Source organism: Puntigrus tetrazona, chromosome 17 (genome assembly GCF_018831695.1).
Source record: "Puntigrus tetrazona isolate hp1 chromosome 17, ASM1883169v1, whole genome shotgun sequence".
Lineage (NCBI taxonomy): Eukaryota > Metazoa > Chordata > Actinopteri > Cypriniformes > Cyprinidae > Puntigrus > Puntigrus tetrazona.
In genome coordinates this window covers 13437049-13461873 of record NC_056715.1, presented here as the reverse complement: position 1 = coordinate 13461873, position 24825 = coordinate 13437049, and the positions used below count along the sequence as shown (strand labels likewise).

Genomic DNA, 24825 nt, shown 5'->3' with positions numbered 1-24825 from the left:
AGCTCCACTACAATTAGGCTGAATTCATTTGGGCACCGTCAGTATGTGCATATAATATGAGAATCCAAGATGTTAATGCTAATGTGTGAAAACTGATGGCATGGCGTTAGCAATACCAAGGTCATGGGTTCGCTTCCCAGGGAATGTGAAAAGCAGTGAGTCCCGGCCCACTCCGAGCACAGTCTTGAATATATTGTAAGTCACTTTGGATAAAAGTGCCTGGCAAATGCATAAATGTAACATAATGAGCTGGAATAGCATGTTTAATATCTCGCTTTGCTAAGTCTCCATCTCTGTCAATCTCGCTGGTCCATGGAGTGCAGAAACTCAGGCTTCAGGGCGAACTAAGAGAGATTGTGTCCTCTGGGAGGAAAGAGTGATGGGAAAGCGCTGCGTTGTTTTGAGGTCATTTCTTTCATGTTTTAAAGGCACTCTCCTTCCCCTCTGCTTTGCTTTTAGAGCACAGCAGGTTCACTCCAGCTGTAGACAGATTCCTCTGAACACTGGGTTTTAGCCTATTAGACAGGCTCTTACACTGGGCCAGTGTGTATCAAAATCACCATTAGTGTCTTTCCCAAATAAACATTTTAAAAACATTCATTATTAAATAAATGTTTGTGAATCTCTTGCATTCATGAAAAACAACCAACTGACCATTTCTCAACTGACATTATTAAAATCATATGTACTGAGAACAAAAATAAAAAAATTACAAATTTGGCAAAATACAAAAGCCCATGCTTAATCTCAACTCAAGAAACAAACAGTTGAAATGTATCTTAAGGTCCCTCGTGGCAATTTTACTTGAACATACCTCATATTTGTCGACCAATCATAATGCATAATGTAACACATTAAAGAGCCACAAAATAGTATTTATTGGTTGAATTTTTTTGTCACCGAAAAAAAAAATTGAAAGCTGAGACTTGTGTTTCATACAAAAAGTAACCAGCGGGTCACTTTTGTAAAGGGTCAAGTAGAGATACACTAATTAAATTAAAAATTAACATTTTTGCCAATACTAATATATTGATTATTTGATTTTTGTTAACCGATAAATGATTGATGATAAAACTTTACACTGTTTTATAAACTAAAAACTACAATCAGTGTTTTAAAAGATAAAAATTATTTTAGGCATCACAATATTATAATGTACACTAGGATATTCAGCAAACATTTAATAGCGATGTTAAATGTTTTAAATATTCGTCAACAATAAAATATCTAGTATCAGCTAATATATCCAATGCAATTATATAAAAAATATATATAATATCTGCTCATAACCAGTATACTCTGCATTCATAAATACACTATAGAGGTTTTGCTATTGATGTTTGAGGGAACGCAAACCTCTCTAGAATAAGAATTGAATGAAGAGATAATTCATAGCTAATAAACACATATTAAACAACAGTTCGAAAGTTTGGTGTCATTTTACTTTGATACATTTTACTTAAATTTTTACTTTAGCCACACTTTAGAATAGGTAACACTTGTTAACTACGATTTGCTGCTTATTAATAGTTAGGAAGGTAGTTGTTAAGTTTAAGTATTGGGTAGGATGGTCATGTAGAATAAGGCATTAATACTGTATGTGCTGAATTATCACTAATAAATGGTTACTATTGCAATAATATGCATGTTAATAAGCAGCTAATATGTGTATCCATAAAATAAAGTGTTATCTTTACTTTATTTAGCAAGTACACATTAAATTGATCAATACTAACAGTATTTATATAGTAAAGGGTTAGTTCAGCCCAAAATGAAAATTCTGTCATTAATTACTCATTATCCAAACCCAAAAGACCTTTGACCATCTTGGGAACACAAGTTAAGATATTTCTGATGAAATCAGAGAGCCATCTGACCCTCCATAGACAGCAATACAAACCTGAATGATCCCAGATCCAGAAAAGTAGTAAAAACATTGGCAAAAAAGTCTATTACGTCTTCCTCCATTTTAAAGACTATCTCAACGCATATTCACGCTCCAACATATTGGATGTAATCAGCCTTGTTTACATCTAGGGGAAGCATACGTATGCATTGTGATTCTCTCTAAAATGGAGGAAGACGGAAGCCAGGTGAAAAGAACGGTTGACTATTGCTGATTATTGACTATATGTTATTTTTGTTTTCTTAAAAAAAAAAAAAATCATAGTAAAGTTGAACCACCAATGTCGCATGGACTGTTTTTACTACGTTTTCTAATTTTTGTTCTGAAGATGAACGAAGGTCGTGTTCGGAGCGATGAGGGTGAGTAATTAATAACAGAATTTTTGGGTGAGCTAACCCTTTAAAAAATATCAAAAAGCCTATTTTGAATAAATGCTTTCGGTTCATCAAACAATCCTAAAAAAATTCCACAAAAGTATAAAGCAGCACAACAGTTTTGAATGTTTATGGTATGGATTTGATCAATTTGAGAAACGTGTGTTACTGACCAGACCAGTGCCCAGTGGTGGCCCCCGTACGATCAGTGCAGGTCTCGCTGACAGGTTTAAAAACAGTCTCCCATCCGCCGGTGGCGTAGCGCCAGTTCTGTGACTCCAATATGAGGGTGCGCTGTGTGCCATAGGCAATCATGAAGCAGTAGACCACATGATGCAGCTGGCAGCCGTAACCACAACCCTTATTGATGTTACACACCAGCTTGCGAGCCTTGCTGCAGTCCTCAGGGTTCTGCAGATACAGATCAGAGAGAGAGAGAGAGAGAGAGAGAGAGAGAACTGAAGAGCTTTCTACACATTCAGAGAACACTTTTGGACAAAGAAACCACATCTGAATTTCATTACATGAGTAGAAATACAGTTTTGAGGCTGCTGTATATGGCGTTTTTATAGTTCAGCAGGTTCCTTGATCTGCTAGATGTCAAAAACAGTGCAAGAATTTGCATTTGACAGCTCAAGTGTGACTTCTCCACGGTGCTGCTCACAGAGACATTTGTAATATACATCTTTACAGACCAGCGGTGAGATAAAAACATGATAGAATACAAAAAACAGAGAGATCCAGATTTGTTTTTGAAACTCTCCAATCATCTCGCGCATGAAAATACTGTTTAGTATGTGCTGGAGGAAATGATAAATTTGGCTCCGACACCAGAAGAATATAAAGTCAGAATGATATTGGCTGGATGAAAGAAGGCGAAACAAACAGGACGGAAAATGGTCCCTCCATCTATTGCTGTTTCTCTCGTACCGAGACAATAGAGAAGCGAATGACTGGAGAAAAGAGAAAGAAAGGAGCAAGAGAGAGAGCATTATAGATAAGAGATGGATGACAGCAGTGTAGTGAGACAGACAGAGGACTGTCATTTCTCATAAGAGACACGGCTTCTTTGTTATCAACCTGTCTGTCTCTCACACACAAAGTAAAATACACTCCATCACTTTAATCACACTCCAGCTCTCATTACCTCTCTAACCTGTCTCTCTGATGGAGAGCACTGACACAAAGCTATTAGTCAAAGTTAACATAGTACTAGTAGCACAAAGTTTTCCCTTAGGCCAAGTGAGTAGGTTATAATACAGAGCAGTGTTTCCCAATCTTTGTCTGACCCATCAGTAATGGCAAAAATCTTTTTTTGCCTCATAATACACTGGTTTTATGCAGCATTATTGTTAGGATTATTAAAAACGTCAATGATTAATTCAAATTTGATGACTTTTGAGACATTTAATGGGTTAAATAAGAGTAATGTATTACTATAATTAGCCTCAATATTTTGGTAACACTTTAGAATAGGGAACACTACTATAAACTACAACTTTTCCATTTTAAAACTTAGGGAGATAGTTGTTAAATTCAGGTATTGGGTAGAATTAGGGATGCAGAATAAGACATTAATATGTGCTTAAATAACACTAATAAATGGCTAATATTCTAGTAATACGCATGCTAATAAGCAACTAGATAAGAGAGGCTAAAATAAAGTGTTACCAACATTTTAATACGATAAAAATTATAAATAGATATAAAAAAAACTATACAATTATAAATAGATTAAAAACAAATCAGTGCTAAAATGTTTATATTTTTGAAAGGCACATAAGCTCACCAAGGATGCATTTATTTAAATTAACGTACAGTAAATAACATTTGGGCATTTATCTAATTTAGCAAGCTTCTACAGAATGACTTGAAAGACAAATGAATTTCCACCTACTGTAGAGTTTGATTGGGCGTATGGCCTTGAGCCTTCAAGTAAATGATATTGAAAGCCTGTTAATAACTAAGCCTATTAATTAAAAAGATAAGCCTATTTATTTTGTTCTCCTATTATATAGCTGAATTTTATTATTTAAACTTGGCATTCCGTGCGACCCCTTTTTACTTCATACCACTACTTTATAAAATTTAAAGATAAATCTACCTCAAATACGAGGTTACAAATATTTAGATTATCGGGTAAAGGCATCAGTTTTCTAAATCCGCAATCTTCTGTTGACATTCCAACTGTAACTTCAGCATGTGACGGCGGTTTAAAGTGTTTCTGCAGGAGACGTCCAGGCTGTGGGTTAAACACACAGAATCAAGCTGAGCTTGGCTGATTACAGCTTGTGTGCTTGTGCGTGGCTCTGCATTGTGTTGCAGCTGAATGTCAGTTTAGTCTCCAGTGTGGAGTCAGCGCAAAACAACCGCCCCATCCCATCTCAGAGAGGAGGACAATATACTGCTGTCCCGCCAACTGCAATATAATCACCCCTCTCATTGATATACGAGAGGAGGGAGAGCGAATATGATCTTGTTCAGCCATGGACTGTATTCAAAAGAGCAGCCGTATTTAATTTGGAGAACAAACAAACCACGCCATCGAACCCGAGGCTTGAGAGTTAGAAGTAGTACAGATCACAATATCCATAAGAGGCAAAAGCTAAAATTTCTCACATTATTATATTTAATCCTGACCTAATCTTGAAATACCGGTTTTGTAATTTAAAGGCATTTTTTTGTGTAAAGAATCAAACAAACATCACAAAGAGTAACCATTTTTAATTTTTTTCATTAATTTTTTATTTATTATTACTATGGAAATATGTTTTTTTTTTTTTATGAAATGATACTCTAAGTAATAAACTAAAACTGTCATTCTGGACTGAAGTAAATGGTTCTTTATGAATGGTTCATCGAATAATTATGCTTGTTCAACTTGAAGCAGATCATCTCCATCAGACCGATCGGTGTGTGACATCAAAGTACAGCGAAAGCGATTAGAGAGCACCTTTGGAATGAATAACTCCTGTGGTACTTTGATGTCATACATGATCGGTTCGCGATTAACATCTATGGTTCATCTAACTCTAAGTCTATGGTTCAACACACCAAATGATTCACCAAAACGTTCAAAACGTGCGTTAAGAAATTAAATGCTACTTAGAAACAAACAGTTCTGCCTTTTCTTTATATTTTCAAGCAAAACACTTAAAATAACACCGTATTAACTTCTCACTTACTGTACATTTGTGTAAGATCAGTTTTACGTTTGCGCTCGTGCGAAATATCAGATGAGTGCGTTAAATGCGTTAATAATTGTAACACTTTATTTGTCGGTGTAATTAATAAATCAAATGAATGTGTTAAATTGCCTGTCCTACTTATAAGTAAATAAATATTTTCCACATACTAACTAAAGTGTCTCTGTTTTAAAAAATATGTCTGCCATCCTGCCTTCAAATCATATTTGGAGCCTAAAAGCAGCTCTTTTATTACGTTAAATTGAATATTCATTCATGAGCCTATTATTAAAGTTTTAACAAATAGTTTTTTAACAAAAATGTATACTTGTTTTAGTTTTCTTTGCATTTCTGCGTTTTTTTATTAACTGGTTGAGTAAATGATTCAGTGACTCGTAATTCGTAACCCAAAAAAAATCACTTATAATCGCCAACAAGATTAGATTTTCACAAACATGAACGAATCAGTTAATATGACCGGGTGTCATCTACTTACGAAGACAATGTCATACTAAAATCTTCCTAAAGAAAGAAAAAAGGAGCGTGTAAACTATATGTACTACCTGTAGATAGGTGATTCTGTTCTGTACTAGGTCGGACAGTTCTTTAGCTTCTTTCTCTCTCCAGTCTCCAGCACCGTCCGCCTGGCTCAGATGATACAGGTCTGTCATGATGGACCTAAAGATTACATAAAGAACACAGTGAAACACGGCTCAAAACTGCAAACAACTGCATCACCCCATTCCTGTTAATGAAACCAATTGATTATGGCTAATTACAGAGCGTTTCGTAAAAAAAATAATATCAAATTAGTTTTACAGTCGCAAACTAAAGTCAGCATGGCCTACGCACTGTTAATCATCTGCAATACAATTAAAAGCGCTCTAGTAACGACTTCATTTCTTAGCATCTGTTCAGCATTACATGGACGTCTTTTTTCTGAAGTGCGAGCAAACACGCTGATCTAAACATACACACCCATTAAACCCAAGTAATGGTATTACTGCCCCTTGAGATTACATGCTGTTTAGAAAGAGATTAGAGATGGAGAGAATTTTTCCTCTTTAATAAAATGTAGCACATGATTGGGACAAGTGAAAATGAGCTGGCACAAAAAAAGTATGTAAACTCCGGATATGTGCATTATGAATATGTATTCCCCTTCTACGCTGGTATTCAAAAGTATTAAACAGTTGTTCATCTCTTCTATTGTACAACAAAATGTTTTGAGGCCTTGGATGTTTAAAATGTGGAGAAGAGGCCCCTGAAGTGAATTTTAGGTATTGGTATAATTTAGATTTGATGAGGGTTGTATAGGGACCAGCTAATCATTTCAAATGTATCCAAGCAAAGTGTTTATATTATGCTATCTCCTTTTTTTTTTTTTTTTTTTTTTACATCTACTGTTGATTTAATATTATAATTAACAGCCATAATGCTTCAGACTAGGACGTTTTTTATTTTATTTTTTATATATTCATTCGGTTGAGGTATTTAATTGTCCATTTTATATAAATGGATGGCATGCTTTGTTTTTATGTTTAGAAATAAAAATATGAACTTAAAATATCTCAAAATCAATTCCATAGAGCAAATCTAAATGAATAAGTTGATTTCTCACACTGGTGTGAGCAATTTAATTAATTGAAAAGACATTTTCACTACAGATTAAAAGTTTGACTAAGTCATTATTTTCTAATTAACATTTTTTATTAGAAAATTAATCTTTAGCAAGGACAGTAAAAACTGACAGATTAATATATTAAATAAATGCGGTTCTTTTGAAATGTCTAGTCATAATATAATAACATAATATATAAAATAGACAAGAAAATAGAAAGATCTGACTACCTCAAATATTTGAAAGGAAGTGTAGCTTTATAAGTGCATCATATAGAATGTCTATTTGTATACATATACTGTATGTGTGTGTATAACCTCTGCTGGTGTCCGAGGTCCTGCATTAGTGTGTCCACATGTTTCTGTAGTGCTCCTGTGTCCATCGGTGCTAGTTTCTTCAACTCACTGCGAACAAAATACCAAAGTTCCCTCACACCATTCTCCACCTTCCTCCTTAGCTCCTCCTGGTCCTTTCCTGGACCTGCACACAAGCACGAAAAACATTCCTCCATATTATTTCAATTCTAATGTCTGCTACTGAGAAGAAAGGTCAAAAAAGGCAGTCAGGTCCACTAAATGCTCTGCTGACTTTACATATATTTAAACGTTTTCTATTACAAATACATTTCTTTTAACATTTTTTATTATTCAAACGATACAGTGATCAGAGTTTCCACAAAACTATTAAGCAGTACAACTACTTTTAACCTTAATAAGAAATGCTTCTTGAGCACCAAATTAGAAGGATCATGTGACACAGAGGAATTTTGCAAAAATTAATTACATTTTACAATGAGCTACTACTTTATCAACCATTAATAAACACATATCACCACAATTGAAAAAGGCGCAACAACTAGCGTTTAGGGAATTATATACATGTATGGAAGATATAGTGTTATCACCCACATTAATAAATTACATACTGACATACTGTTGTCTGCCATATTAAGGAATGTGTGTGTACTGTAGACTGTTAGACCTGTATATGTGTGTGAAAAACATGTTTGTGGAATTAAAAAGCGGTGTCATTCAATAAGTGTATCAGTGGCTGTAAGACAATCCGGCACATGGCTGTGATCCTCTGTGTATAGTGTTCTACTTGTTCTTCCTCTCAAAAGATCATTCAATGCAATACTATAAGGGCTGCTGACCCAGAAACCAGCCACAGAGAATGTGTGTGTGTGTGTGTGTGTGTGTGTGTGAGTGTGTTCAAAGCTTAATAGCATCATAAGTTAACCAGTATCCCTGGATTATCTGCTGGTCCACATACAGTATAATATATATATATATATATATATATATATATATATATATATATATATATATATATATATATATATATGTGTGTGTGTGTGTGTGTGTGTGTGTGTGTGTGTGTGTGTGTGTGTGTGTAGAAAGAAGACAAAGGTTGGCTAGAGGACAATTTACACAGACTCCCTGTAGTGATACGATGTCCTTGACTCTGAAGACTCTCTCTCACAGACACACACACACACACACACACTTTTTCATCCATATTAAAAGGTTCCTATTAATTTGACACGTTTCATCTTTCCTTCACTCAGCATTAGCAGCAAGCCATTACAGCACATCTGAAAAAGAGCTGTCAGCCCTTACACACTGCCACACACTCACGTGTGTTTTTTTATGTATTTACTTAACTATACTTTGGGATGTGCAGAAATAAACCAAATCTGACAAAATCACCCACTGAAGGTGTTTAGAGACATCCTTAAGGTACAAAAACTAAAAATATAGTTTCTAGTTATACTCACTTCTAGAGTTATATTTTGGATTGTATTAGTTAATTAGCTTTAATTATTAAGAAATGTAATGAAGCAAACGTTTTTTTTCTGATACTTGAAAAAGGATTTATATATTATGTTTCTTTTTTCCTTCTGGAAAAAATACAATTAATTTTTTATTAATTTTTCATTTTGATAATTGTGTATATTTACACACCATCAGCAGGGAGGCTGCGATAAGAGTTGATTTTCTCCTTAGCTCTGATCAGTTGTTCTTCAAGGTTGCGTAATTTACCCACGGCTCCGGGACCACCATCGGCCTGTCCATCAGGTAACCTGGAAGTCAGAGAGAGAGAGAGACAGACATGTTGGCATGACCGTTGCCTGGGGAATCAGCATGTTCTTACGCTGTGGCGTTAACGCCTCTGAACATTTGAGCCCGTGTGAGTGAACGTGTGGCCTACTGGGTCAAGGTGAATTGTGGTTGGCTAATTTCCCAGGGGTCTTTGCTCCTTGCTTCCAGTGCCAATTTAATGCAATGATCAGTTGCGGCAGCCACTGCGGGCAATTCATTTGGTGGCAGGGGCTATTCATCACACGCAGACACACAAACAGTTGACCGAAGCCTGCCCAGCGTGGGCTCCTGACGTCCACCACACACGCATTTTCATCTTATAAACTTCATTACCGACGAACATCCCAAAACCTGAACCTCCATCATTCCCTGACACTTCTTCAGAGAAATCTAGTTAATTTATGAGATGACTTCCTTAGGTAGACAACAGATTCTGCATATTCTGTCTCTCTCTCTCACACAAAATTAGTTTAGCTATCTAAATACTAATTCTATTGCTTTTATATAAAGCTAATTATAATTTCAATACAGCAGGGTTCTCAGACACACATTACCTGAGGGCCACCAAGTGTTATTCTTCATTAGGTGCCAGATGAATAGGTACAACAAATGCAAGTGGTTTTACAAACATGAATAACTATATGCGGTATTGCTACATTTATACAGGTATTAGTCAATAGGATTGTTGTGTGACTTACTTGTGTACTGCAGTGCTTGTTTAATGGACTATTGATGCCTTGGATTGCATGCCTAGGGAACTGCAACAGCAGATCAGGCAGGTAAAGTATGGTCACCTAAAGAGTCCCTAAACTTCACAAGTTGCGATGTGACTCCCAGTTATTTAAATACAAATAATATTTAGAAATGTTTAAGAATGGAAATCTTAACATCTATTTTGACAAATATTGATATCATGCAGTATATACAGTATATATGCTATTTATGACTTTTCATGTGCCTCAGTCTTGAAAGTTGAAATGAAAATGTTTTTGTATGAATACAAGGACACCATGGTCATTATATTTTAGCTGCAATTAAATTGAAATAAATTAAATAAAATACAAAATAAAAATAAAAGATAAAACCTTGTGTTTTATGCCTTTAATAAGCCAACCAAAAAAAATGAAGCTTTTAAATCATAAATAAAAATAAATACCCCTACAAAAATGTATTTATCATTTAAACAATTATAATAATAATAATAATAATAATAATAATAATAATAATAATAATAATAATAATAATTTAACATGTTTTATATGTTTCATAATACTTCTCAAAATGTATTCTGTCTCCAAATAGCCCCTATGAGACACACACACACACTGGGGGGACAGCATCACAGAGCTCAGTTCTCCCCTTTTTCTCATGCACAGCTCTGTGTCCTTGCAGTGGGTTTGTAGTGGAAATCTGAGCCGTATTTGAAATGTGTTTGACGTGAATGGAAAGCATTGTGGAAAAACCGCCTCACCTAAAAGAGAGAGACAGTGATAGAGAGACAGAGAGGGAGGAAAAATGAGGATAGGGCAGCAGAAGTCTTATCTGAGGAGAGAGGGATGGAAATGTATTTGTGGGAAGGCGTGCGTAGGGTTTTGAAATGGTAAACAACGCATTCCCATTTCACCTGGATGCAAATGGTCATATGGATGTCTGTCAACAGAAGGAGCAGAATGAAAGACAGAAACGGCAAAAGAAGGATGGGCAAAACTGAAAATGAGGAGGGATGCTGGAATTGGAGAAAAATTGCAATGTCAAACATTTATGTCATTCTTGGCTGGTCAAGGACGAAATGAGAAAAGATTGAGAAAGGAAATGAGAGAGAAAAGGTTTGTGTGCGAGAGAGCAAGAGAGAGAGAGTCTAAGGGCAAAGAAGCGTCGTGAGAAAGACAAAGGCCTTGAACACATTAGTTTGTGTTTATGCGGTTTGTAACGAGACAAATAAGACATACTGCATTAAAGACAACTTTGTGAAATGAAGCCAAATTGCTTACTTATTTAGGCCAGAAACACATTCTACTCAAGTACACGAATGCAGACGTTACTGTGGCGGTTCAGAAAGATTGAAAGAAGTTACCTTCAAATGTCTGAGCTATCAGATACAAAAAAACGCAAGAGCAATAAGCAGTATTTTCGTTGTGCTTTAAAAATGTGAACATCCTTAAAACAAGACGGATTTAACTACAGACAGTACGATATTATTAAGGCTTGTTTTCAAAGAATACATTTTAGCTTGGGTTTGTTTATTACATACATTCTTAAAGCAAGCACGGCAAAAACAAAAACAAAAAAAAACATTTTAACTGAAAAACACTGATTGAGAAAATGTTTTAAAAAAAGTATGTGTACTGTAATGTTTTTTGGGTTGCATTCCACTTCAAAGTTCCCTTCCCAAGCTAACTTCCTTCCATCTCAGGGTCTCAGGGTGTACATCACTATTTATATAATGTGTGTCCACTATAGCAGAACCAGTGTACGAAGTGGAACTCTAAAATGACTGCAGGGATTCCCTCGAGAGGAAATGTTTAGGGAAGCTCACAGAATGTGTGTCTAAAGTGAATTGCAATGCAGTGGAATTTGTGTAGCTGTAAGGATTTATGTTCACGTACAGTCCGTAAGAATTTTAATGTTTTTGACATAAGTCTCACCAAGGCTGCATTTATTTAATTGAAACGGTGTAAAAACACTAATGGTATGACATGTCATTGCAATTTAAAATAACACATTTCTATATTTATATTTTAAAATGTGATTTATTCCTATGATAGCCAAGCTGAAATTTCAGCATTACGTTACTGATTTCTTATTTAAGATTTTTTTTTTAACAGTTCTGCTGCTTAATACGTCTGTAGAAACCATGACCATCTTTTCTAAGAGCTATTTGATGAATAGAAAGAATTTATTATTATTTATTTTATTTTTATTAGTTTTTTTCATAAGTTAAAACATTTTTTTTTGCTGAAAAAACTATTAATTTATCTGTTCTCACTACATATTACATTGACCCCTGTCTAAAATGTAATTAATTTGAGCCTACTTTCTACTATCCAATCAGATTTCACTCTGAATTATTTGCAGTTTCACTTAAAAGTTGCGGATGGAATTTCAGGTTGTCTTTTAGACTTCCACAGCAAACAAAGTCCTGACAAACTGAGTAAAAACACAAAGCTGTCCGCAATCTAGGGCTGCACAAATAATTATAATTATGGATGCCACAATTCTGTAATCATTCAAAAAGTGCCAAAGCCAGTAACAATGAAGGCTACACTTTTCACTTGACCCTCTTCTCTGTCTTTCTCTTTTTGTCCTCTTCGCACATCACCTGTCCTTTAGAAACCTGAGCTTCATCATGCGGCATTATATAACCAGCAATCATCATCTAATGAGGCCACATCACTCACAGCAGGGGCAGAGAGAAACATTTAGAAACACACCAGGGTTTGGGAACGGCTGTCAGATAGGTGTGATGGAAATCCCACGAGGCCTCGTGTTTTCTGCTGACGCTGAACCCTTGCGAGATGTTGTAGCAGCCCACAGAGACACTTGCACCGAAGTAGGACACACGCTCTTACACAAAAGCAGGCAGAAGTGTGAAAATGGCAAGCAGAAGATGCAGAAAACTGTCACATTTGGTGAGAAAGAACCAACAGCTTGCTGTGGGCTACGGTTTTGACCTTCTGTGAGAAAACTTCAGAGTGACAAGAGCTGCTAGTGAGCTAGCATACACTCAGACAGACAGTCAACCTCTTCAGTCATTATTGACGAATTGGACAGCGCTTTGTGTGACACTCGGTGTGTGCGCGACACAAATATAGATGCGCTGAACAAGAACTGGATGATGCCACTACATGGCTGCTGTTACACTATGACTGAATGACTGTCGAGAGTAATGAGTAATGTGATGGAGTGGCGTAACAATGAGACGGAGTGGTGAAAGCTCAGGGTTTGTATCTGGAAGGTTGGTGGTTTAAACCCTGCATGGAGTGAGATGAGAGCCATTAAGTAAAGCACTTAACCCTAGGTGACTCCAGAGGGATTGTCCCTGTAATAAATTCATGCTGGTGGTCCATGGCACCATTGTGTTAAAGTTGCTGAAACCCCTTTGAGTGGTTCTACTTGATGAGATAAAAAAAGATAAATAAAAAAAGCCATCATAAAAACTTCTGGTTGGCCTACTCTCAAATACCATTGTGAACATGTGCTACTGTCCAGATATTTGCCTCAATCTGTAGCCTGCATGAGTCAGTTAGCTGCTATATATCTAGTCCAGTCTGTAGATTCTGGTCAGTTGAAGTTGACGTTACACAGAAACGTATAGCATAGCATGAGAACAGAATTTGTATAGATTTTACAACTTTTTTTGCTTAAGGGTTATTAGCTTACTTTGTTTTTTTTACTTGCCATGTCTATACTAGCAAAGTTTGTTGTGTTTAGAATAATTTGCAAGTGTGTGATCCTCAGTTGTAATGTTGGTGCCTGATACATTTGAACTGACCACACAATTCCCTGTCACATGCCCTTTGACTCGATGCTTAAAAGGACGATTCAACCAAAAAAGATCATTCTGTCATTATTTACTTTCAACCTGTATGTTCTATAAACAGATATTCTGAGGAATGTTTGTTCTCTATACAATGAACGTCAATGGGATCAAAAAATAACCTTGGACCCTATTGATTTTAATTGTATGGACATAACACACACACACACACACACTCACGCACACACACACACACACACACACACACACACACACACACACACACACACACACACACACACACACACGCACACACACACACACACACACACACACACACACACACACACACACACACACACACACACACACACACACACACACACACACACACTCAGCAACAAATATCTCATTTGTGTTCTAAGCAAGAAGTACATGTTAGAAATGACATAAGCAATTAGCAAATGCTCATTAACCCTTACATAAACTGAACCGAGAACAAAAACAGAGAAAACAGTGCGCAATGTCATACCTATCCACGCATAGCAATCCTTTCAAACTATGTTACTTTTTTGACAGAAATATATTATATATTTTCTTTTAAAAACTGAGGGGAAAATGTATTAAAACAATGACAGTAGAATTTATAGATAGTAAATGTGTTTAACATTTTTTTGTAGTCTAGAGTTAAACTATGGATACTAGGCAAGGACTTGTTAAATTTTCATAAGGGCAAGAACAAAATGGAATGGAGAGCTTTAAAGCTGGACCTTCATGGATTATGGAGGAAGCTGTCAGTTTTCCTTGTGTAAAATCTCTTCTGTTCTAATGATCTTTGATTGCAGGAGAGAAAAAAAAACACTGCCTTTGCCTTTAGAAATCTCAACAGGTGACGTACATCAATAATTAAAGGTCTGATTAAAGGAAAATTATATCTATCCCAACTCCCTGCTAGAAAATTTTATCTATATAAAAAATAATATATAAAAGCTGTTAATTAGTGTTAATTAACAGCTGTTACTATACTGTAAGAAAATGTGAAATCAATGCTAAACTGTCAAATCTGCATTTTAATGGAATAAAATAGACAATGGTATAGGTAATTCTACTTAATTGTACAATACAATAACAATGTGACCATAATTTAGGTACAATGTCCTGTGCGTGTGATGTCAAGGGCCGCCTGTGTTTGCAAATTATGTGGGTTTTTAAAAGTGCACATTTGTTATCCAAATGTGAGGAGTACCTGAAGTAAGTGTGTTTTTTACTTTTACGAATGACTGGTGGTGGTTTAGAGTTGTTTGTTTTGGACATTTGTCAATTTGAGTTGTGTGTGGGAAACCTATATCAGCGCTAATTACAGTTTGATGTTTTTTATTACTGCTGCACCGTAGAGAGAGGTCAAATTAAAGGCCAAGTCTAAACCCGAGAGTAATTAGTCACATTTAGAAGTGACTAATTGACTGTCACTGAATTCAGAGTTCACAGTCTCTATGGCGATATATTGCGAGGTAAGGATCTCTCGCTGTTACTGGCTCCTAGATTATGTCTGCGTGGCCAATAAGCAGCATTTATTGGCTGGACAGTCAAGTATTAAAATGAAACTGAAATATAAAAAATCATTATAAAGTTCTGAAATAAAATCTTAGAAAGGAATGGAGAGCAATAAATGGAGAGCAAATTAAGCAAGTATTCTGCAAACAAAAATTAGAGATAGGATTTATATGAATTATATCAATAATATATCTGTGATACGTCATCCATATTCATTTTATACCTGTGTACATCAGACTTGTTTCTATTTTTATTTCTCCCAAGGAATTTTATGAGAAAAGATGTATTTGTAACTGGCAATTCAATTAAATCTCCTGAGGGTTGAGAGAGCAATAAAACATTAACTCTGGGCACCATAAAAACACAGATGGAAGCTCTATAAGTATAGATTTGCTGCTGATAAAGAATAAAAATTTACTTAATACTTAATACTTTTGGTCTTTAGTGACCCAGGACGTCATTCTCTACCCTTTTCCTCCTTCACTTTTTACAGCTAGACATAAACTTGGTTTTCTGTCTTGTTGTTTTTTTTATGCCATGGAAATCAATGGCTATTGCCTGGTCTGGTTACCAAAACAACAAAATATCTTCTGTGTTTAACAGAAGAAAGAAACCCATTTTTTTAAAACTTACTGAGATGAGTAAATCGTGACAGAAATGTATTTTTGGGTGAAATACCTTTAAACGTAGATTCAGACAGACACAGACGGACTTGCACATGCTGGCACATGTCTTGGTTAGAAGAGTCTGTGTGTCATGAAAAATGTAAATATCTACTCTTATCGTGAAAAAGTTGGCCAAAGTCCACCTCCACCCTTATTCTTTCTTGCTTTCTTTCTTTCCACTGCCCACAAACACTCACAAACACAACTATCAAGGGACATCATAAGTGAGATGAACCGCTCCTGGAAAATGAATCGGAGAAATCATAACGCAGGATACTGCTGTCATGCCGGAGACAAAGGATCCAGACACAGAGTGATCATTTAATAATAACAATAACAACAACCAGAATGCAAAACAACTCGGTAACTTGAAAAATAAGAAAACATATAATGTTATATAAATTTAACATAATTTAAAATGATTTGATTCGACCAAATCAATTGCAGATCACAATGTCTGAATTAAAGTTGCAGATTTCAACATTTTTGATAGTGGTATACACTCTTTATGTACCTGTTATTTATACTTTCAATATGCATGTGCTTACACTAGACCAACTTGAAAAATATAGTGTGGTTTGAGCAAAAAAATTAAAAAATCTGCATTTATCATACCATTATTGCCAGATATTTTTACAGAATGAAAAAAATTGATCAAAACAACAATTTTCCCATTTATGTGCATAGATTTGATTTCCTGCCTTGCGGCCTAACCAAAATGGCTTACAAAATAAACCAGCTTCCTTTTAAAGCGACAAGTCACAATTTTTGAAAATACTTCCCTAGAGTTAACCAGTTGAGTTTTAACGTTATCGAATCCATTCAGCCCATATCCGGGTCTGGCGATAGCACTTTTAGCTGCAGCTTATCATAGATCACTGAATCTGATTAGAGCGTTGGCAAAATGACCACATTTTTCCTATTTAAAGCTTGACTCTCCTGTAGTTCCACGGTGTACTAACAACGACGGAAAATGAAAAGTTGAGATTTTTACTCTCATTCCGGCGGCCCGCTTCTACGCTGTACTGCACTATAATTCTTCAGCAAAGCTGTTCCAGCACTGCTCTGTGTGTGAAAGATATAATAAGTGTCTGTTAGTGCTGGAGTCACACACCTTCTCCTCCATCAGACTTCTCCTTCCGGATCAATCAAAGCGCCATCTCTGGCCTGCCTCCTCACTCATCCACACATCTGCTGAACAAGCCTCTATGTGTGCGTTATCCGCTTTTTCATTTACGCAGGAGTCAATATAAAAGCGAGATGGAGCATCAGTGGGCTCTAATGGGAAATCGCAGTGTGTGTGCATGTATCAGCGCCTGATAATTCCCACAGGAAGTGCTTAATGAAAGACTGACAGCGCTGATACTGTACTGTGTCGGAGCGATAGGAGGAAAACAAACCGTTTCAATTCATTAGGACTGTACACGTTAATATATTACAAATAACACTTTCACACACACACACACACACTCTTAAGAGTCAAGTATCTCTATGCAAACACTTCATCAGAATTCATAATCGAGAGTTCACTACAAACGGTTCTGAGCTGCTGTGAACACATCATCTCTTTTAAAAGAAAAGCCCTAAATGAGAGATCCGTTACATCCATTTATTATTCACTGGTTTTGGATTACCGTTGAGAGTATAATATAAGCAATATCAGACAAGCAATAAGTGAAGTTGTTTCTGTCTGATTGTTAAGATATTCTGCAAAAACAAGTTCAACAGTGAGTGTGTCGAATGCTGTTTTCATTCAAAAGTTAAATTAGCATGTAGATATTGAGAAACGTTAATTTCTTTTTGTTCCACCAAAAACAAAACACTTCAACCAAAGCTACACTAAGAATGTACCGTCATGCCGAGTGAATGATTCAATAACTCAGTGATTAGGTGCATCTGATAAAAATTGCGCGCTGTATGAAATGATGAGGATTTGATGGGAAACACACTTAGCAACCAGAAAAAGCGTAAGTGTAAATCCATTATTCATAATGCAACTATGAATACAATCTAAACATACAACAATTGCCATGTTGTTTTTATCATGTGACTTCAGTTACGATGCCAGTTGTGTCACTGTCATTCACAACTACTTTCCTGTGGCGTCATTGGATAGTAAAGTGTTCATTGGATGCACATTTAACTCTTTCCGTGGCAGCGTTTTGAAAAAAAGTTGCCAGCAACCGCTAGCGTTTTCACATATGAAACATGAAAATAAATATCAGGCCATCTGATCTTATTCTAGCTTCAAACACTGCATTTCTATCAATACTTGAACCTAAGTAAGTTTCATAAATATCAATGTACCTAAATGAAATGTTGCAGAATGAATTGACTGAAACAGCGATGCGATTGCTCACTCGCTCACTTGTTGCCACCTACTGGCAAAGCAATGCAACCTGCAGAAAGGCTTACTGATAAATAAGAAAGCTTTCTGGAATACGAGCTGTCAAACACTTCACGGAAACTGACTGCAGATGAAAAAGCCTTCAGATAGCCTCAAATCATACTACAGTATAATCACAAGTTTGTGTTTATGTTCTGCCTGAAAGCATTTATGAATCCGTTGTTCCTAGACTTGTTTGGATCCGTGCAGGAAGTAGGATATGCTGTTTCCCCTTTTTGTTCATGGGAGGCTGATTTTCCTACAATCTTTAGACTAAAAGTCTTTCTTATGGTGCTGATGTGTCCAAAACCTTTCAAGGTTTTGGTTATTTAGATTTAGATTTGGTTAGCATTAGGAACAAGTTCTGAAAGTCATATTTAATGTGGCACTATACAGTAGGTCTCTAAAAGCACCAGTGTTTACAAGTAAAGCAAATGAATACTTAATGTATTGCATGCATATATTATTCAGCTTTTTATTATTATTAGTCAAAGTATTAGTTTAGTACACAACATATGCATTCAGATGGAAAACGACAAGTCATGACAAATAACAACTTATTAGTTTACTTTGTGTTTCAGTTTTGTTATCAAGGCTGCATTTATTTATTTTATCGAAAATACAGTGTAATTGTGTTTAATGTTCATGTAATGCTTCCTAATATCAGATGATTATGAGGCACATTTGTGGTAAAGGTCACCAGGCAGGGCCAATTTAATCATTTACAATAACACCGATAACTGAGTTTACATTATGTATAAACCGACAGATGACATGACCACAGCTTACTGAAATACATGGTGCATAAAAGTTTGCATACTGCACACACACAGCACATATACAGTACACACACACACGCACACACACACATTCAGATGAAAACAGCAGGCAGGTGAACTGTGAAGAAGCCGGTTTGCATCTGTCGATTATACAAGGTTTCCCGGAGGGTAATGATCATTTAACTAGCAAAGCAGCTCAAATTTAGCCCAATGGTTTTCTGTCAAATGCCACAGTGCATGACAGGAAGTGACTAGTGCAAGCCTGACCATAAAAGACCAGCTATTGGCTGACGAGGACCAATCGTAATCCAGCAAGTGTAAATACAAGACCAACAGAATTACATTTGTAACTGTCCTATCGTTATTTATGGTGAAGTCGCTACAAACTGGTGATTTTATATCGGTACGCAACTACTCTGTGAGGATTTTACCACGCTGAAAATACTAAGAAGCTGTTAGTAAGCTAAAACACAGCAGCTCTTCTTATTTTTAAGCATCTCAAATCTCAACTGCCTGGTTGTTTATTTCGTTGCATATGATATTATTAACACCGGACGGAATCATTTTCTGTAAAGCTGCTCTGAAACAATGAACGTTGTGAAAAGTGCTAAGCAAATAATAAAACGAACAACAATAGACTAATTGACCAATTAACTATGGGGTTGCCAGCTAAGTATGCAGCAACCTTTGTTGTCTCATTCTAGAGTAAATTAGAGTGATAAAATAGAGAAATGGAAGAACTGAGTGTCATTTTATAAAAATAGCTTATGGTCAGTGTTGTTATTATTTACCAAAAAATTGTTAAAAACATTTTCATTAATTGAATATATATATATATATATATATATATATATATATATATATATATATATATATATATATATATATATATATAACATTAGATGAATTCTTACCTTTAAAACATAACTGAAATTAGAAAGGTTGTTTTAGCAACTACCTAACTAGGTTTAGGTTTAAGTAATAGAATTCTTAGCAAAAACTTAATTAAAATAAAAGTCACAAAAAGCTCATAACAAAATCAGCAAAACAAACTCAAACGAAAGCTAAAAATAAAAGCTACATTTAAATATTCAAGAATCCTATAATACTATAGAAATATTGATAAATGAACAATGCTTGAGGTTAAAAAAAAATTAATAACATGTCATAAAACAAGCATTTTCAGTTTTTTGTGGAAGAAGATAATCCAGCTAACAGGCTGCAGGCTAACTATTCCGGTAGATAGCCCAAATTATATTGGCAAATAACATTTGAATACAAATATAATAACTGGAAAAAGAATGTACCAACCTCAGAGTTTCTGCCATGCGTCTCAGATCTTCATTCTGCTGTTTCAGCCTTTCCAGCTTGGCCAGGATCTTGGAGAGCTCTCTGCTGGACCGTTCCGGATGCTCGCTGTCCCTCACGAGGTGACCCCCGATGTAGAAAAGCAGCGTGCCCCAGGCCAGCAGCACCAGCATAATCCAGCGCCACGAGCCCGTCCACGGACGCATGGCGCCTAGTGCTGCCCAGCACACACTCTCCTTTCACAACACGGGAGTTTGAGGCATACTCAGCTCAGCGGCAGCGCTCCACCTCGGGGCTCCTCCAGAGCGGAAGGGGGACGTCGGGGGTCACTGGGTCTCGCTTGCGTGTGCGCTTAGAGGCTTGGAGGTTATATCATGGCAGCGGCCCCTCGCAGAGAAGGGGCGGAGGGTTTCCAGATCCCTTCAGACTTCACTTATGAGACTTCAGAGAACCAACGGCTCTGACGAGTTCTTATTCCTCTGAGGCCTCCGCAAGGGATTGCGGTCCTATAAAAACACAGAAGCGTGTGTGATCAGTGAGATGATAGCACATGCTTGCGTTATCTGTGAAAGATAAAGGCGTAAGTGAGGTCTGAGATTAGCTCTGCCTGTTCTGTCTGCAGAATATAAAACTGGATTGAGCTCAGTTGCTGACAACGCTCCAGTCATACAGCTGTTACTGAGGATTACAGTGAACTCAAGGAGTAAGCGGTGAAAGTTAGTTGTCAAGTCAGCGCGAATAAAAGAGCACATAGTAAATTCCTCAAAATTAATCAGTTACAAAAATGTGCGGTGAAGGAGAATAACAAGAGTGATATAGAGGAAAAGAGAGATCCCAGATATACTATAGCTTTACTGAAACACGTGTTATTTTGCTTATGTTTTTTATTTATTATGCCATTTTAAGTGAGGTTTCGCACATATACATGAAGGGAAATACCAATGACACGGTAAACAACTTTACAACAAAGTATCACTTCATAGGAAGTAGAGAAGAAAATTCCCCCTTTAGTCATTGCACACCACTATTGCAAAGCAAAAATGTTTTGATTAGTTACAGCGGCATGGGTTACATTGTAATTTTATGTACAGTACGTTAACGCAATAAAATGTATAATAAAACTATACTATATTTCTAATACAAACGCAGCACAATGCAAAAGGCTTGTCTTTTTTTATTATTTACCAAATAAATATTAAAAGGGAAATCATTAAACCAAGAGGTTTGACAACTTACATTCATTGATAAAAAAATTATACTATGTATATAAATAGTATGTATACGTTAATACTGTCATTTATATAATATCTGTGTTCATTAACATTATGGATTACATCAAGTCATACTAAAAACTCAATTTGCATGACTCGAAATATTGTTTGTGTTGGATGATCTTGTCGAGGTTGGCACAAGCTCTACGGGTTTGATTCGTACAAAATCAAGAAAAAAAAAATTCAATGTGTACTTTGAATGCAAAGTAAGTCACTTTGGATAAAAGTGTCATCCAAATAAGAATCCAAAACTTTCAAAAAAAAAAAAATATATATAAATTAACACGCAAAAAATTACATTGCAGTTTTTCTTTACTGCCAAGAATTTTTTTTTATGCATGCAAACTAAAAAAGTATGTCATGTGACAACAATGTTTCATGTTACTGTTTGAACAGTTTGCATTCTGTTTTACATCATTTTAAAAAACAGCGGACGATATGTAAGTAGACACTGCACTGTATGAGGAAGCAGTAGTCTGGTATTCCATGCACATTTACCACGCTTGCCATTCAGCGAGGTATGTGCGTGTGCATCCAGCGCAAACTTTATCTCATCGCATTCAATTCAGACTGCAAACTCTGGTCAAATATAATTTCTCAACCCCCACCCAACCCCAACACACACAAACACACACACACACACACACACACTGTGACTCCAGTCCAACTTGTGAATGCTTGTACATTCATTTATTGACTTAAATGAGCAATCACAGTCAAATTGCACTTGTATCACAATCTCAAGTTAATACATGCTGCACACCCACGAGCGGCCACGGTCGTATCTTAAAAGTGAACCATTTACAGAGCTTGAAATAATGTGCCACTCACTGTGCATGTAAAACGAGGCTGACGGATGGGGACTATCTGACAGATTGGGGAACGTGGGCACCGCTTATCCTTCATTATGAATGAGGGCGGAATATAGAGAGTCATTATGGATTTCTGCACGGAGCATATACAATGCATTATAGATTGCGGTGGTGTGTCAGGCCCGGTAATCAAAGGCCGCAGTGCGGGACTGAATCAATAGAGTGACCTTCTGCAAGTGTCTCAGTACAGCAGACCGCCAGCTATTTATGCACATCACTACTGCAGTCAACGGGGCACTACTACACAGAAACACAGGATTTACCCACAATCCTGGTGGCATACACTCAAATCAGCACATAATCTAATGCATGATCTATCTTACTCGTTACATTTTTCCATGCTCTTTGGAAATGAACATACATGTAAATGCTCTAGTGTTTACAATGAAAATCTTACAACCCAGTCCGCACAGGTTTATTTTTGGAAAACTGCTCATTAACATATACATAAATTGTGTTAAAAACTAACATATAAAATTTTTTTTAATTAATTATTTTGTAATTAATTAATAATTTAATTAGTGCTGTCAAACGATTAATCCAAAATATTAAAGTTAAGTTATTACATAAAGTTTTTCTTTATGTAATATATATATATATATATATATATATATATATATATATATATATATATATATATATATATATATATATATATACACACACACACATATATATATACACACACATATATGTATATATATATTCTGTGTATATTTATTATGTATAAATAAATACAAACACATGCATATATATATATATATATATATATATATATATATATATATATATATATATATATATATATATGTATATATTTATTATGTATAAATTATTAATACAAACACATGCATGTATATATTTAACAAAAATATGTTATTTTATATATGAAATACATTTATAACATAAAAAAATAAGAAAATATATAAATGCATTTACACGTAATACTTTCAAAATATATACTGTATGTGTTTGTTTTAAGAAATACATAATAAATAAACACATATATTATGTAAAGAATGTTTTTAAGCGATCAATCTCGATTTGTCTTCAGTGTCACATGACCCTTCAGAAATTTCATGCTCAAGTAAGATTTATTCTGATTGCCAGTGTTGAAAATAGCTCAATATTTTAAGGAGATTGTAACCCATTCTTTTTCAGCATTCTTAAAATAATAAAAAAAATACAATGTTTTTCCACATCAGTCTCTTTAATTTTTACTGTAGAACTATATAACTATATAAAACTATATATTAAACATCCGATGTATATTTTAAATGGTTGTAACTGGTTGTTCTTAGGACCTGGTTAAGCCTATTTTCAGTCTTAGAAATATTTTAAAGAATGTTTTAAGCGATTCTCATGTTTGTCTTCAGTGTCACATGACCCTTCAGAAATTTCATGCTCAAGTAAGATTTATTCTGATTGCCAGTGTTGAAAATAGCTCAATATTTTAAGGAGATTGTAACCCATTCTTTTTCAGCATTCTTAAAATAATAAAAAAAATACAATGTTTTTCCACATCAGTCTCTTTAATTTTTACTGTAGAACTATATAACTATATAAAACTATATATTAAACATCCGATGTATATTTTAAATGGTTGTAACTGGTTGCGTCGCACTGTTAGGACCTGGTTAAGCCTATTTTCAGTCTTAGAAATTTAAATGGACTTGAAGCAAAAACTAAACTACTATCTAAATGAAGTGTGTTTATTTGATGTGTGTTAAAGTGTGAGCGACACATAATTTCTCCAGGGCAGCAGCGTGCAATGCAGGAAGACATATCTCTTTACTACACTAAATAAAGTGCCTCTTCAGCATGACATTCTACTTATTTAAACTTGTAATTAACTCAGTACACTGGGGGGGGTGAAGCTTCATACACAAGCATTCCCGGCTTCATACACAAACGTATATCACAGAGCGTCAGTGTAAGTACACACTCAACATCCTCATTACTGAAATGTCAGCGCTGACTGCTATTAGTCTTAGTTTTAAATGAGAAATGGGGAGCAAGTCATTAAAATACTGCAATAAAGCGAACCGGACGATTTGGTGCTGAAAGAGAAATAATCTGTAAACTGCACCGTCCCGCTTGGGTGCACCCCCCTTTCCCCCGCTCCTACAGCTCATGAATAATTGAGATCTGCATAGTGACACAGCAGCGCACAGACAAGGACAGCAATAAATCCATAATTAATGCCTGCATTTATGAAAGCGTGCAGGGCTGAACAACAGCCTGCTCAGGTTAGGGTGGATTTCAGCAGGGTTTCATGTGTCTTTCTTCCTCTTCTCGTTCTCAACAGCAGAAGAGAGGCAAACT

The 24825-nt window shown here is 35.7% G+C and overlaps 1 protein-coding gene across 1 annotated transcript in view; it reads right to left on the bottom strand.

The window, feature by feature from the left end:
• The window catches only part of fut8a (fucosyltransferase 8a (alpha (1,6) fucosyltransferase)), a 68903-nt gene that overhangs the window by 5709 nt on the left and 38369 nt on the right, over positions 1 to 24825 (bottom strand). The window contains 5 exon segments of the mRNA XM_043262937.1: positions 2454 to 2691; positions 6029 to 6143; positions 7404 to 7566; positions 9051 to 9169; positions 20361 to 20863. Coding sequence (XP_043118872.1) covers positions 2454 to 2691; positions 6029 to 6143; positions 7404 to 7566; positions 9051 to 9169; positions 20361 to 20563 — 838 coding nt within the window. The 5' untranslated portion in view covers positions 20564 to 20863.